The sequence below is a fragment of the Perognathus longimembris genome, chromosome 22 (genome assembly GCF_023159225.1).
Source record: "Perognathus longimembris pacificus isolate PPM17 chromosome 22, ASM2315922v1, whole genome shotgun sequence".
Classification (NCBI taxonomy): Eukaryota; Metazoa; Chordata; class Mammalia; order Rodentia; family Heteromyidae; genus Perognathus; species Perognathus longimembris.
In genome coordinates, this window is record NC_063182.1 from 10,310,566 (window position 1) to 10,325,453 (window position 14,888).

General features: G+C 35.0%; 1 protein-coding gene across 1 annotated transcript in view; it reads right to left on the reverse strand.

Moving 5' to 3' along the window:
• The window catches only part of Ap3b1 (adaptor related protein complex 3 subunit beta 1), a 205,786-nt gene that overhangs the window by 62,892 nt on the left and 128,006 nt on the right, over positions 1-14,888 (reverse strand). The window contains exons 20-21 of the mRNA XM_048331505.1: positions 12,596-12,740; positions 1,673-1,745 (exon numbers count right to left, since the gene is read on the reverse strand). Coding sequence (XP_048187462.1) covers positions 1,673-1,745; positions 12,596-12,740 — 218 coding nt within the window. The remainder of the gene's footprint in view (positions 1-1,672; positions 1,746-12,595; positions 12,741-14,888) is intronic.

A 14,888-nucleotide genomic window follows, 5' to 3' on the forward strand; every position in this document is an offset into this window, starting at 1 on the left:
TTACTGCTAACATTATGGTGTGGATATGAAGTGTCCCTCATAGGCTCACACGTTTAAAAAGTTGGTGCCCAGGCAGATGAAACAAGCAGGCGTGTGTGTGTGTGTGTGTGTGTGTGTGTGTGTGTGTGTGTGTGTGTGTGTGTGTGTGTGTGTGCGCGCGCGCGCAGATAGGGTATCTTATCCTTGACTCTTTCCTGTTTCTGTGTTTGCTTCCTGGTTGCTATGAGGTGAATAGCTTACTCCTCCACACATTCTTACTGGCAAGATATGTTGCCTCACTGCAGGCCCAAAGTAAAGGAATGCAGAGTGCCAGAGTACAGACTGAAACCTCTGAAGCCATGAGACAAAATATATATTTCATCCGGTTAAATTTTCTCTCAGGATCTGTCACAATGACAAAAAACTAACATGCTGACTTATTTGTTCTCCATTTTCTCTTGGGTAGGGACTCTGTTGTACTTATTATCACCAGCAGGTAGGAGATTACTTACATAGCAAAACTCAATAAATATTTTGTGAATAAAAAAACGGACAAACTTAGAATTTGCCATTTTTCTGGTATGCCATATATGTTAAGCAAAAAACAAAAGGAGTGTTTCTGCTGCTCTTTTCAGGATTAAGCTAACTCTCACAAGCTAAGACCTCAGCCAGGATGGAGTGGTTTTTAATGTATAACATGCAATACTCGACTTTCTGAGTCCAGCTTATTTCATTTATCATGATGATCTCCAGTTCCATCCATTAGACTCCATATGGTGTTTATTTCTCCAAACCTTAGCAATGATGGTCATACCAAACTTTAAAATCTTTGCTAAGATGTAGAAAGTAATCAAGATTTGACTTCAATTTCATTGTATTTTTCTATATTAAGTATTTCTTGTTGTTATGCATATTAAGAATTTGCTCTGGCTATTAGAAATAGGCCATGGAAACAATACAATAGATCAATAATAGACTGAGACAACATAAAAATACGACTCACCCCCTGTGTGGGAAAGCAACACTGAAATATGACAGCAGTTTAACATTCCTGAAAAACTGCTAGTTGTCGTTTTCTCCTAGTACAAAATCTCTCCAGCAACAAGTTAGTACCATTACCTCACTCTCACAATGCTGAATGAATCTTTGTATGCTTGAGAAAGTATATTTGTAGGATTTTTAATTCTTAAACTGGGATTATGAGGACAAATTTTTTCCTATTCTAGGTAAAATTTTGGCATGTATAGACTAACTAGCTATAAAGATTTACTACTTATTTCCATTCCAACCAATATTGTGGCAAGTAGAAGATAGTGACATCCTTTACATTCCTCTACTTCCCTACCTACCTCTACAGGTTACATGTGTGAGATCATACAAGCAATATTTTACAAAGCAGAAACCTATAGGATATTCGTAAGGTAAGTACAAAGTACCAAGGTAAAAGACTTCCAGATTAATTTGCTATACTTTTTATGGTCATTTATATTTGTCCATATGGCACAAAGCTGATATGCTGAATGGACAACAGATACTAATAGCTCTGATATCCAAAAATCATCTTGCCTTATTGATTGGTAAGCCTTTAACAACAGATGTTGATACATTTTTCTATATGTAAGTGAAAGTAACTAGAAAAACATTTTTAAAAGCTAATATATGCAAAAGAAAAAATTTAAATTATAATACTTACAATCATCTAGATCTAGAAGTGAGATATCTTTGGTTAGAGGACTTCTATCTTGTTGGCCTTTTTTCCCTTTTTCCTACAAAATAAGAAAAAACTCATTTACTTGATATTTTGCTCAAAAATGTATAAACTATCCTAAGCATTGTAAAATGAACATTTCCCCCCCCCCACCTTTTTTTTTTTCATGCTGGTCTTGGGCTTCATATCAGAGTCCTGTCCTTGGGCCTGTGTCCCCACCCCTGCTTCTTTTTTGTTCAAGGCTAGTGCTCTACCAACTTAAGCCATAGTTCCACTTTTGGCTTCTTTGGTGGTTAATTGGATATAAGAGTCTTACAGACTTTCCTGTCCAGGCTAGGTTTGAATTGTGATCCTCAGGGATCAGTCCCCTGAGTAGGATTACAGGCATGAGTCACCAGCACCCAGCTTTCTCTGCTTAGTCTTAGAAACAAATTATGATTTTATATGGTTAAATGAAATGTGTTTCTAAATCAAAATTTGTCTCAACATACAGTATTTCATACTCATTATACAAACAATTATTTCAAAACATTTTTTGTTTAAAATTTGTAAAGGTCTTTAAGGTGAAAATTTAAATGCAAGTAGTAATTACAACCTGACAGTTTTTGTGAACGTAAAACGATAATATGATACTTCAATAGAAAACGCACATTCTTGAAAATATTTTTTAAACAACTTAAGAAAATAAGCAGCATATGCTTAACTCTAAAATTGTCAACAGACTTGTAATAGGCTAATTTCTTCTGAGATAACTGTGACAGGCACTGTAATAAGTACTTTGTATTTCAATACTGGATTGTGTCAGACTTCTTTCCCAAAGATATTCACTGAAATCTATGAGCTGGAAATGTAGTTCAGCATAGAGTGCTTTTGGAATGTACACAAGGTCCTAGGTTTGGTTCAAGCACCATCATCATTAATAACTAAATAAATGATAAATATCCTATAAGTAAAATCTACAAATGACATTCCCAGATTCTTGCTGTTAGGGTATTAAAAGAATCATTTACTTTTTTTGACTATTTTGTAGAGAAAATAAATTTCAACCATACCTACTCTTAAATTAGGGCTTCTTCCATGAAAAATTTGCTTATCCTATCTACTACATATACGAAATTCATATTACCATGAGCTAGAATATGGTGCCCCTAAGCCTCAAGTGTTCATAATTTGGTTATACATTCAGAAAAGATTTTCAGATTTAAAAGGAAAGTATGAATTAACTGTATTGCTAAGTAGAGTTGTAAACAAGTAAAGATCAAGAATAGGGTGCTGAACAATGGAAGTAAATAAGCTATGCAGACATAGTTACTGCTCATTTAAAGCCTATTGTTACTGTGAATTACACAAATATTTTTTAAGTCACTGAAAAATACTTCTGATGGGGGCTGGGGATATGGCCTAGTGGCAAGAGTGCTTGCCCCATATGCATGAAGCTCTGGGTTCGATTCCCCAGCACCATATATATAGAAAATGGCCAGAAGTGGCGCTGTGGCTCAAGTGGCAGAGTGCTAGCCTTGAGCGGGAAGAAGCCAGGGACAGTGCTCAGGCCCTGAGTTCAAACCCCAGGACTAGCAAAAAAAAAACCCAACAACTTCTGATGCAAAGGATATATTACTATCACTCAGTCTGTCCAGTATCAGAATTGCTACTCCAGTGCTCATACAGAAGCAAGAGTAGTACATAAAATTTTATGGTTTAACATACTTTTTTGCTGGGTCTGGGGCTTAAACTCAAGAGCCTAGGCACTGTCCTTGAGCTGTTTTGCTCAAAGATAGAGCTTTACCACTTGAGCTCTACTTCTTAAAATACTTTTTTTTGCCAGTCCTGGGCCTTGGACTCAGGGCCTGAGCACTGTCCCTGGCTTCTTCTCGCTCAAGGCTAGCACTCTGCCGCTTGAGCCACAGCACCGCTTCTGGCGGTTTTCTGTATATGTGCTGCTGGGGAATCGAACCTAGGGCCTCGTGTATCCGAGGCAGGCACTCTTGCCACTAGGCCATATCCCCAGCCCTTAAAATACTTTTACATGATTCAAATTCTGCTTGTTTTCTTCCTTATGCCATTACTCAGAAAATTATCTTCATGGCTCATGTAATAATATGCATTAAAATATTTATACAGATTAGCATTCATTTTCTCCCTCAGGATTAAAAAAAAAAATTTTTTTTTTGCTGGTCCTGAGGCTTGATCTCAGGGCCTGGGTACTGTCCCTGAGCTTCCTTTGCTCAATGCTAAGCTCTACCACTTGAGCCACGGTGCCACTTTTTCTGAGTAGTTTAATGGAGAGATAAGATTCTCATGGATTTTCCTTCTCCAGGCTGGCTTAAAATCATGATCCTCAGCTCTAGGCACCTGAGTTGTTAGGATTAAAGGTGTGAGCCACCAGCATCTAGCACCCTCAGAATAACTATATCTGAAATCTAAGGACCTTAGATGAGTTTTAATTTACATTATTTATTTAAAAACAAAAACAGTATTTGTCCTTTACTCTTCAAATGAATAGTAGTGACTAAGGTAAAGGGAAAAAAAATAGAAGAAATGTTAGCTTTGAGGGTGAAATTTAAGAGTGACAAGTTAGTGGAACCGTTTCAGAATGAAAATGCCCTTTCAACTAGAATATCACTCCTGTGAAAAAAGAACATATAACAAAAAGATGTGACTTATCAAAATGCTATGTTGAGCACAATGGGTGTAGCTTCCTATAAGCTACAATGGTGCATGACTGTTTTTATGGAACTGTAACTTCCCCACCTGAAAAATTAGAAACCTATGAAATCAAGATAAAGTTAATGCTGAAGGCAAGTCTATACCTTATTTTCTACTTCACAGCCAACAATGTATAACACTATCTATTAAATACCCATCAGGTCACATACAACACAGAAGAGAGCTGCATGTGAAATTGGCATAATCTCTTATTAGAAGGCTAGAAAAGAAAGACAAAAGGCTTTCAAAAAAGACAGAATTTCATTGACTTTCTGAGAACAGCAAATAACCAGTGACTGAAATACAACATTAGCAATAGATTATGGTCATTTCTACGGAATTGAAAAAGCCTTGCATTCTGAATCAAGGCTATAAAATGTTTCATAATGTGCTTGGTATTCTTCCCTTATATTTCACTTTCACTTAAAAAATCCATAGTAAGTTCAAAATATTTTCACACTTAAAAGAGCTACTATAAAAATAAAAATCTGAATTCTAAACAAAGAAGTTAAGAGCTCGATTCTATCAAACATTTCTCCATTTGCGATTCATCTTGGTAATAGAGACAGAACCTGGGTAAATGCATATAAGACTTGAGGCAGGAGATTTTTCTTGCTCAATGCATAATTCATGTGCTCCGCCTGCAAAGTGTGTAAAATGAGAATTTCACACCGCAGCATGAGCCATGGAGCTGCAGAGAAAAGGCAGATGAAATCATATTTTACTGTGTGAATTTTATTTCTAACCCTCCCAATATTTATACAAAACCATCATTGACAAACCAAACACATTGACAGATCACCCACTGTTTCCATTGTGTTAGTACTTGAGAAGAGATCAGGCAGAAAGATAGACAATTTGTTTTTGTATATTTTTAAAAAATAGAGGATCAGGTTTTTAACAGCTGAGTGAATGTATTAGACTTTTATAAGGACAACAGTAACTGATCTTAAAGTCTCACTACAAAAAAATGCCTATTTATCAATTCATCATCCTCAAAACTCCATTTTGTTTCTATGGTGTTCAATTATACACTTTAACACATCAACATCTCCAAAATAAAATAAAATACAAAGTCACAGGGTTAAGAAATTGATTTTTATGTATTTTATTTCAAATAATAAATAAAAGATCATCGAAATTTTGATTAAGTTCCAATTAATACAAAAATATAACAATATGTATTTTTTATTTATTATGTATGTTAATTTTCATATTCATTTAAGTAGAAAAAGATGCAATAAGACTCATAAAGCTTCTATTATAAAGAAGTTTGACATTTAAAACCATAAGATAGGATAAATAGAACATAAAGTTTATCAAACCCATACTATACTTTGAAGTCTAAACAATTCAAAGCTAATTTCTAGCCTCAGGGGGTGAGATATCTGCTTTAAATATTTTCAATTAGGATTACCCACCAAGGACAGTTTAATGACTCTCTTCTCTTCAAATAATCTGTCAAATTTGATTTAAAAGTCTGAAACTCACACTTAAACTTGCACCTTAAAGCCAAAGTACAAAGCCAGCTAACTAAGACTTCTTTAACTGAAACCTGTTTAAATGGCTAAAACAAATATTTCCCTATTTGAATTGTACCTACATTAATAACAAGGCTTGCTTAAAACCATTCCCTTTATTTTAAAGGTCTAGATTGAAATCAAATGATATTTTTATTTTGAAAATATGAAATAAACAAGGAACGACAAATTGATGAGACAAAGCTTTAAGTTCTTTGGGTAAAAACCAGTATTTTTCATTAATCATTGAGATTATATAATTGCAACATACATGATGCTTCAAGGAATATAATTAAAATTTACTTCCTATTTCCCCAATAGAATCAAACTCAAGAAACTGACATTTAGATGCCAATCATCATATGACAGCACTTAAGAGATGTCATCTGTTTCTCTATACCTCTCAAAAGACAGTAGAGTTGGGCTGGGGATATGGCCTAGTGGCAAGAGAGCTTGCCTCATATACATGAGGCCCTGGGTTCAATTCCCCAGCACCACATATACAGAAAACGGCCAGAAGTGGTGCTGTGGCTCAAGTGGCAGAGTGCTAGCCTTGAGCAAAAGGAAGCCAGGGACAGTGCTCAGGCCCTGAGTCCAAGGCCCAGGACTGGCCAAAAAAAAAGAAAGAAAAGAAAAGACAGTAGAGTTGTTAGACATATAACCCAAGAAAATGACCACACATGCACAACTTCCAGGAAAGTATAGATGGCAGTACACATATTAATCTTAATTGTGATTCAGATATGGAAATACTCTTAATAGTAGATGTTAAGGGCAAACACACTAACTGCTTTATTTCACATTGGCAGATCATTATGCTTTATATGCAGTTCATGTAAAACTAAAGTGTTAATAATAAAGGAAAACAGACAAGTTATTTACAATAAATTATAATCCTGCTTTAAAATTATGATTACATTTATCATGAATTATTTCAATCATCAGCAGCTGTTGTAGATAAAATTAGAATACTGTACCACAGTAGGAACTCTAATATATGGGTTATTTATAAGAGACACTGAAGCATAGGTTGAATAGAGGAGAAGACCTGGAAAAATTCAAAAACACTATTTTAAATGATTCTACCATCTGTTCAACACATACTTTAAATACCAACAGAATATAACTTAGTTATATCTGTAAAAAAAAAACACAGGATGAAGTCATATAAATATAACTTTTTCAGACATGGGAATGTGTCTACATGATTAATTTTTCTCTTTTATAAAATGATTTTCCTTTCATACTGTAAAATATGTAAAAACACATAAAACAAGAACTGTTCTTGCTATAGGTATTATTTGAAGCAAGATAATTATTTCATAAAAAGTACTGTGCTCAAAATGCCTCTTATACATATTTCAAAAAAGAATACCTACACACAAAATGCATGTTTGTCTATCAACTATAACTCAAACAATATAATTTTTGTAGTCATTTCTGACAATATTTGACCTCAAATGAGAATGTTTCAATAAATAACACAAAGGAACAATCATGAAGCCTAAATGTTGACTGTAGTTTTGTGTCCTATGGATATATTGAGGCATGGTAAATAAACAATTTAGGAGCAATCAATCCAGTGAGGTCCCACCCCCTTTCTACTGTCCTTGCACCATTCACATGAGTCATACCCCGTCCACACTACTTTCTCCAAACTTGTGTTTTCTGTAATAAGAATCAGCCAATTGCATAGAAGGATGAGGGCTGGAAAAGCATTTGTCTAAGGATGGCCAAGATAAAGGGGCTATGAAAGTAAGAAAGGTGGAGTTAGAATGGTCATAGTAGGACAGGAAGAAACTGGTATGAGGAATCACACATAGAATATAGAGGACTTGCAACCATTCTTTCTTCTGCAAGAGAATAATGGAAACAAATGACAGGGTATGTCTTTTGGCTGTACTAGGTTTGTCTAATCAGCAGTCCCAGAGAGGCCTAAAAATACGGATTGTACATGGAAAGAAAAGTTGACATTGTAGAGACTGAGAGATTTTACAACAGAAGTAATTTGCAAGGAGCTATGGTTGGGAAATGCTATTTCATTCCCCATTCCTTCCTCGCTTTAAAAGCTGGAAAAGAGGCTGGGGATATGGCCTAGTGGCAAGAGTGCTTGCCTTGTATACATGAGGCCCTGGGTTCAATTCCCTAGCACCACATATACAGAAAACGGCCAGAAGGGGCGCTGTGGCTCAAGTGGCAGAGTGCTAGCCTTGAGCAAAAAGAAGCCAGGGACAGTGCTCCAGGCCCTGAGTCCAAGCCCCAGGACTGGCAAAAAAAAAAAAAAAAATAATAATAATAATAATAATAAATAAAAGCTGGAAAAGACTTGGGTACATCAGATAGCAAAAGAAGAAATAGTGAAGAAAGACATTAAAATACAAAGGACGTGGAAGACAGATGCTTATCTTAATAAAATGAAAAAGCTCACATGCCGCAACTAAGAGGTCACAACTGAAGACTGACTTAAAACTTGAATGGTGGAAAAAGTAAAAAATACAGGACACTTAAAGTTGCAAAAAATAGGTTCCTTTTTGCATTGCTGTGTGATCAGTACAATACTGTTGATCATTCATGAAATTAATATTCAAATTAAAAAGTATTAAAATTGTTTTATGGCTAGTTTTTTTTTTTTTAATGCTTTCACATTTGATTAAAAACATCCCAACACTTGAAAGAAGCAAAGTGGGTATATTACCATTCTACTTTACAGATGAGGAAACTGAAGCATAAAAAGCTTATCTCCAAACAAGTAGAACACTATACTTATCTCACAGAACCATCATAAAATTAACTGTTTTGAAAGCCATATATAATCAAGGCACCTCCAAGGTCTCATTTTCATGCTCAATGCCCCCTCCTCCCCAATACAGTGTCCAGATGAAAGAAAAAGAGAAAAAGTATAATTTAGTTAAGCTGTAGATTTAAGGCATATGAATTTTCAGCACCAACACACTGTCATGCTAAATTAAGGCAAAGCACCCACCATCTGCCTTCATTACTCATAATTTGTAGCAGAAGCTATAACACTTGGTGCAAGGAGGACTTTTCCACAACTGTAAAGTTGCCTATTATTGGAAAACTGATATACTTGTAATATTGTGGTATACCTGAACCATTCAGAAAAAAAGAGAAATAAATAATTATGGTGGCTTCAAAGTGAAGACAATTTCTTATATTAATGCAAAATAAATGAAAAACAACATCAACAACCATAACAACCAAACAACTCAAGAACAAACAGAAAAGAGAGGAACAACCAACTCTTTCTGCTTAAATACATAGGAAAAGGTATTCTAATCTTTTTACTTATTATAGATGGGAAAAGACATTCTACTATATAGAAAATAATTTATCTCACGAAAACAAGTAGACACAAAATTATTAACAATCTATGGCTAGTTTCTGAAGGGTCTTTCTCATTGAAATGTTTTCAACTTTTATACTGATGTTCTACAATGTTATCAATAATTAAGAGATTTAGTTTTATCAGTGAAATGTTTGAAAAGAAGAAACAATTCAGTTACTGATTTAAAGTAACTCTGTGATACTTTAATAGACACCTAAAACTATTTAAGACTACATAGGATAGGCACTAAGTCTACCTTTTTTCAACTTGTGAAAAAACTTTTAAGAATAACTACTTGTCAGTACAAGAAATGTATCCAATGCCTAACGTATGAAACTGTAACCTCTCTGTACATCAGTTTGATAATAAAAATTTGAAAAAAAAAAGAATAACTACTTGTCATTCACTGGTATTTTTATTCTATTATTTGAAAACTTATTATTCTGGATTATAGTTATTGTAAGTATCCAAACTAGTTTATTTTAAAAACTTCAAATTTTTAAAGTAAGTAGAAAATGAGGATATACCAAATTCACTGTGAGATAAGTTTTAATATGAGGCCAATTAATAAGCCATAAAATATACTGAGTTTAAGTGAATTTTGGAAAAACAGAAATCTTACAATTCTGTAGCATATATACACAAGTTTAAATAAAAATTTAACTGTAAAATAGGTTTTGATATATGAAAGAATATTTGAAATGAGGTTGAAAAAAACTCTGGTCATATTTTAAATATGCATATTCTTTAACAATGCTAGATGTTGTCTTTAATGGATTTATTTTCCTGCTTATTCACATAGGTGCAATTCTGAAGAAATTCCAATTTCATAGAAATAATAAGCAGATAAAAAAATAATGGGTTAGATATCAGCAATTGGTGGCTCATATCTGTAATTGTAGCTACTCAGAGGCTGAGATTTGAAAATCACGGTTTAAAGCCAGCCTGAGCAGAAAAGTCCTTGAGATTCTTATCTCCAATGAATCATTAAAAAGCCAGAAGTAGAGCTGTGGCTTATGTGACAGTGTGCTAAACTTGAGCAGAAAAGCTCAGGGACAGTACCAGGCCTTGAGTTCAAACTCTGCCCCCTTAAAAAAAAATAAACTATTGAGTTAGATAGAAACTGAGTTAAATTAAATATATGACTATTAATTTCAACACATAGAGTAATAAAGCTTATATATAAAATTGCTATACTTGTAGTATAGCCACTGTTATCTATTTGCTACAAGGAGATGATGATTTGAGATAAAAGATATTATAAGTCTAAATTTCACATTGGTAGCTTCATTTTAAAAAAACTATATACTTTTACTATATGTTTGTATATGTATGTATTTTGATGGGGGGAGGCACTACAGATTGAACTCAATACTGCCAGCTCCTTTTTGCATTGGTTATTTTTTTATTTATTTATTTTTTTGGCCAGTCGTGGGCCTTGGACTCAGGGCCTGAGCACTGTCCCTGGCTTCTTCCCGCTCAAGGCTAGCACTCCGCCACTTGAGCCACAGCGCCGCTTCTGGCCGTTTTTCTGTATATGTGGTGCTGGGGAATCGAACCTAGGGCCTCGTGTATCCGAGGCAGGCACTCTTGCCACTAGGCTATATCCCCAGCCCTGCATTGGTTATTTTTGAAGTAATTGCTTTAAGTCTGGGCTGTCCTAGGGTGATCGTCCTACTTGTGCTTCCCCATGGTGTTAGGGGATGTCAGGTGTGAGCCAATGTGCGAAGCCACTGTGTTTCCCTCATATGTGGGATAACAGGTGTGTACCACTATTCCCAGTAGAAATGGGAGTCTTAAGAACTTTTTGCATGGGCTGGCCTTGCACCACAAGTCTGTGATCTCTACAGTAGCTAGGATAGCAGGTTTGTGCCAGATCTGTGCAGCTATATTTTTATATAATACAAAAATTTAGTGTTACAAATGCTGTATTAAAATAGCTATGTACCTATGAACACATAAGATGATGCTAAGTGAAATGAACTCCAAGTTATGGAAATAAGTGATTTATCATTGTAGTTGTTATTTTCAACGTACCATGTGAAATTATGCCTTTTTTTCTTTTCTCTTTCTTCCCTATGGTTTTACTCCTGATGTGACTGATTTTGGTACCCGGGGTATTGTATATACATTTATCAGAACTAGGGAAGGGAGGGGATCATCAACATGGAAAGACAAAAGGCAAAAGGCCAACTCATGCAACAGCAGTACTTACAAGACAATATGCTGTAAACCAACTGTACAACTTGGGGGAGGGGAGGAAGGGAAAGTGGGAGAAAAATAAGGGAGGAGGTAACAAGTTTGATAAGAAAGGTACTCACTGCCTCACATATGAAACTGTAAAGCCTCTGTACATCACTTTGACAATGAATAAATTTAAAAAGGCAAAAACAAGAAAAGCATTTTTATCCTATGATATAAGCTCATTCTTTAAATAAATGACTACTGAATTTCTACTTTAAATAATATATAACCTTGGGTTTTTTTTGGGGGGGGGTTGATTTGAACTCAGGGCCTGAGCACTGTCCTTGGCTTCTTTTTGCTCAAGGCTAGCACTCTATCTCTTGAGTCAAAGCACAACTCTGACCTTTTCTATGTATGTGGTGCTGAGGAAAGTAACCCAGGGCTTCATGCATACAAGACAAGCACTCTACCACTAGGCCATATTCTCAGCCCAAAACTTTAAAAAGATTCTATTATCCATAAGCATTATTAAATGCATAATATTTTACAAAGCATATTGGTTATTTTTATGCATTTAATTTCCTTTGTTCAACAGTATTTTTGTGCCTCCCTTTTACTTTACTTTTAGCAAAAGTCTTCCTGTCACAACCTAACCAAACCTTTTAGGGGCCACAAGATAAAATCAGTCCTAAACTTTTCTGCTGAGCTGGGTTATAAGAGAAACGTTTATTTAGAGGTTAAAAAAATCACAGGAATGGGAAAATAATGATGATTTTTTTTACTCTAGCTGTTAGTAACAATGCTAAATAACTTCTGTTTTAACTTCCTGGTTTTCAACAAAACACTAAGTTTTCCACAATACTTCTGTTTGCTTGGAAAAAGTAGAATTATTTTTGGATTTTTTTTTTTTTTGGCCAGTCCTGGGCCTTGGACTCAGGGCCTGAGCACTGTCCCTGGCTTCTTCCCGCTCAAGGCTAGCACTCCGCCACTTGAGCCACAGTGCCGCTTCTGGCCGTTTTCCGTATATGTGGTGCTGGGGAATCGAACCTAGGGCCTCGTGTATCCGAGGCAGGCACTCTTGCCACTAGGCTATATCCCCAGCCCAAGTAGAATTATTTACCTTTGATTATTAACAAATGTGCCATCACTTACCTTAGTGACTCTTCTGGAGTCAGAGTCACTTTCGGATTCTGATTCTGATTCTGAATCTGAGGAACTTTCTTCTAAACTAGATTCAGCACCAGAAGAATCTGAACTTTTAGGTTTTTCATTTTTCTTCTCACCATCCTCCAAAGCACTGCACATAAAAATAAACTTTGAAACAAAAACTGAAAATATTTTATGCATATAATACAATAACTTAAAAATTGTTGAACACATAATGAAATAAATGCACAGGAATTCTCTGTAAACAAAACCAGAACCATTTCAAATCCAAACAATTATATAACACTAATTAATATTATTAACAAGAATACATAAAATAATACAAAATATTTGATCTACTAGATGTTGTGTTAACAGAAGCATGTACAAGAGTATGATTTTACAATGCTGTTTCAAAATACAAACTTTCTTGGTAAATATTTGTATGTCTACTTTTGTTAAAATCAACTGCATTTATAGACATTGTTCTGTTCCACATGTAACTTGAATCATATTATATTAAAACACCATACCACTCAGAGAATCAACTTATTTAATTAGATGGCCTAAAACTTGCATTCTTCTTTCCTCTCCCTTATGAATACTGAGTTTATAGGTTATGGGCTATCAAGCCCAGCTCAAAGAGGATTCTTTCTTACTAAAAATGTAAAAGAATTAAATGAGAATTTAAAAACAATCAAATTTAGCACATCTAAGTGCTTAACACTATTCACTCATTTGTTCATTCTTTCAACTAGTATTTCTTAGTTACATGTTAGCACTACATTATGTACTCAGGATAACAGAGGCTAGTCAAATATAGATATCTCTGTGTGTCTACCTACAATGTCTATAGTCCACTGGCAGATAGAGAAAAGTGGTGGCAGTGACAATACAGTCTAAGTAATAAGAAATAAAGTATAGTGTGTCTATCATGAGAACACTTAAGAAGGATACCTAAATAAACTTAAGCAAGATTAGGAATCCTTCTCGAGGAAAAGAGAAATAAATTAAGAAACAAGAATACAGTAGGCTGAGGAGTTCTACAAAAAGAGAAATAACATGTGAGATGGCCAAGCAAATTATCTTAGGGGATACGATGATATACTTGGAAGTGTTTTATATCCTCCCCCCTCCCCAAATTACATCTCTAGTTCTAGAGTTCTTTCTCTGTTGCCTCATCCTCCCTCTCTTGCATGTGAGCATGTGTTTAAGAACCTACCTCAGACAGGCAATGCTAGGCATTCCATACCAGTCATACCAATTATCCAAGTTAGATGCTGTCTTCTTGGGTACATTACTGTCCCATTTACAATAACAAAACTAATATTTGAGATGGTTAAATAATTTGCTTATGGACACACAGGAGGAAGAAAAGTAGAATCTGGAGCTGGGAATGTGGCTTAGCAGTATAGAGTGCCTGGGTTCGATTCCTTAGCACCACATATACAGAAAAAGCCAGAAGTGGCACTGTGGCTCAAGTGGTAGAGTGCTCGCCCTGAGCAAAAAGAAGCCAGGGACAATGCCCAAGCCGTGAGTACAAGTCTCAGGACTGGGAGGAAAAAAAAGTAGAACTTGAACTCACATCTTAGTCTGAAGTCTGCATTTTCTCCTCACACCATATTATTTTCCTTCATGTAAAAATACTTGGGCACAAATTCATGGCAAATTTAGCCATGAATAGTGAACAATTACTTAAAGGTGATTTCTAAAGATACACTAATGTTATTAAGAGCTTTACATTGGCAATGTTGAGAAATAGGCAGAAATGTTGAGACAGGCACAAAGACACAGTAGGGAGAGAGAATGATAAGGCAAGGGAAGAATCGATACTTCTCAGAATTGATTTTTGTGGAGGAAATATGATTGGTGTTTATTAAAAATGGAGCTATGGCAACATCTCAGAGCACATGTAATTATATTTGAAGACTAAAAAAAATGTTGTTTCTTTCCCCTGTTGCAAAGAATGGCAAATTTATTATTCTCAGTTTACTGTTTAAAACATGTACTTACAGATATATGAGTTTAGAATGTACTTGTACTTCTCTTTGGTATAACAATTATTTTTAATTCAAAAATGAGTAAGGACAAAAGTAAATATTTGAAGAAAAAACAAAGAAGCTAATATGTACTTATAAATTTCTAACATAACAACTTTTGCTGTTTGCAAAGGTATTTCATGCACTGATCAAAATTTTTCCTTTCTAGAATCAGGATACTTTTATAAGCCAAATCTTTGTACTCTGATGTTAAGCTAGGATACAATTTTCCTCTTAGAGAAGCCTATTACAAACCAATA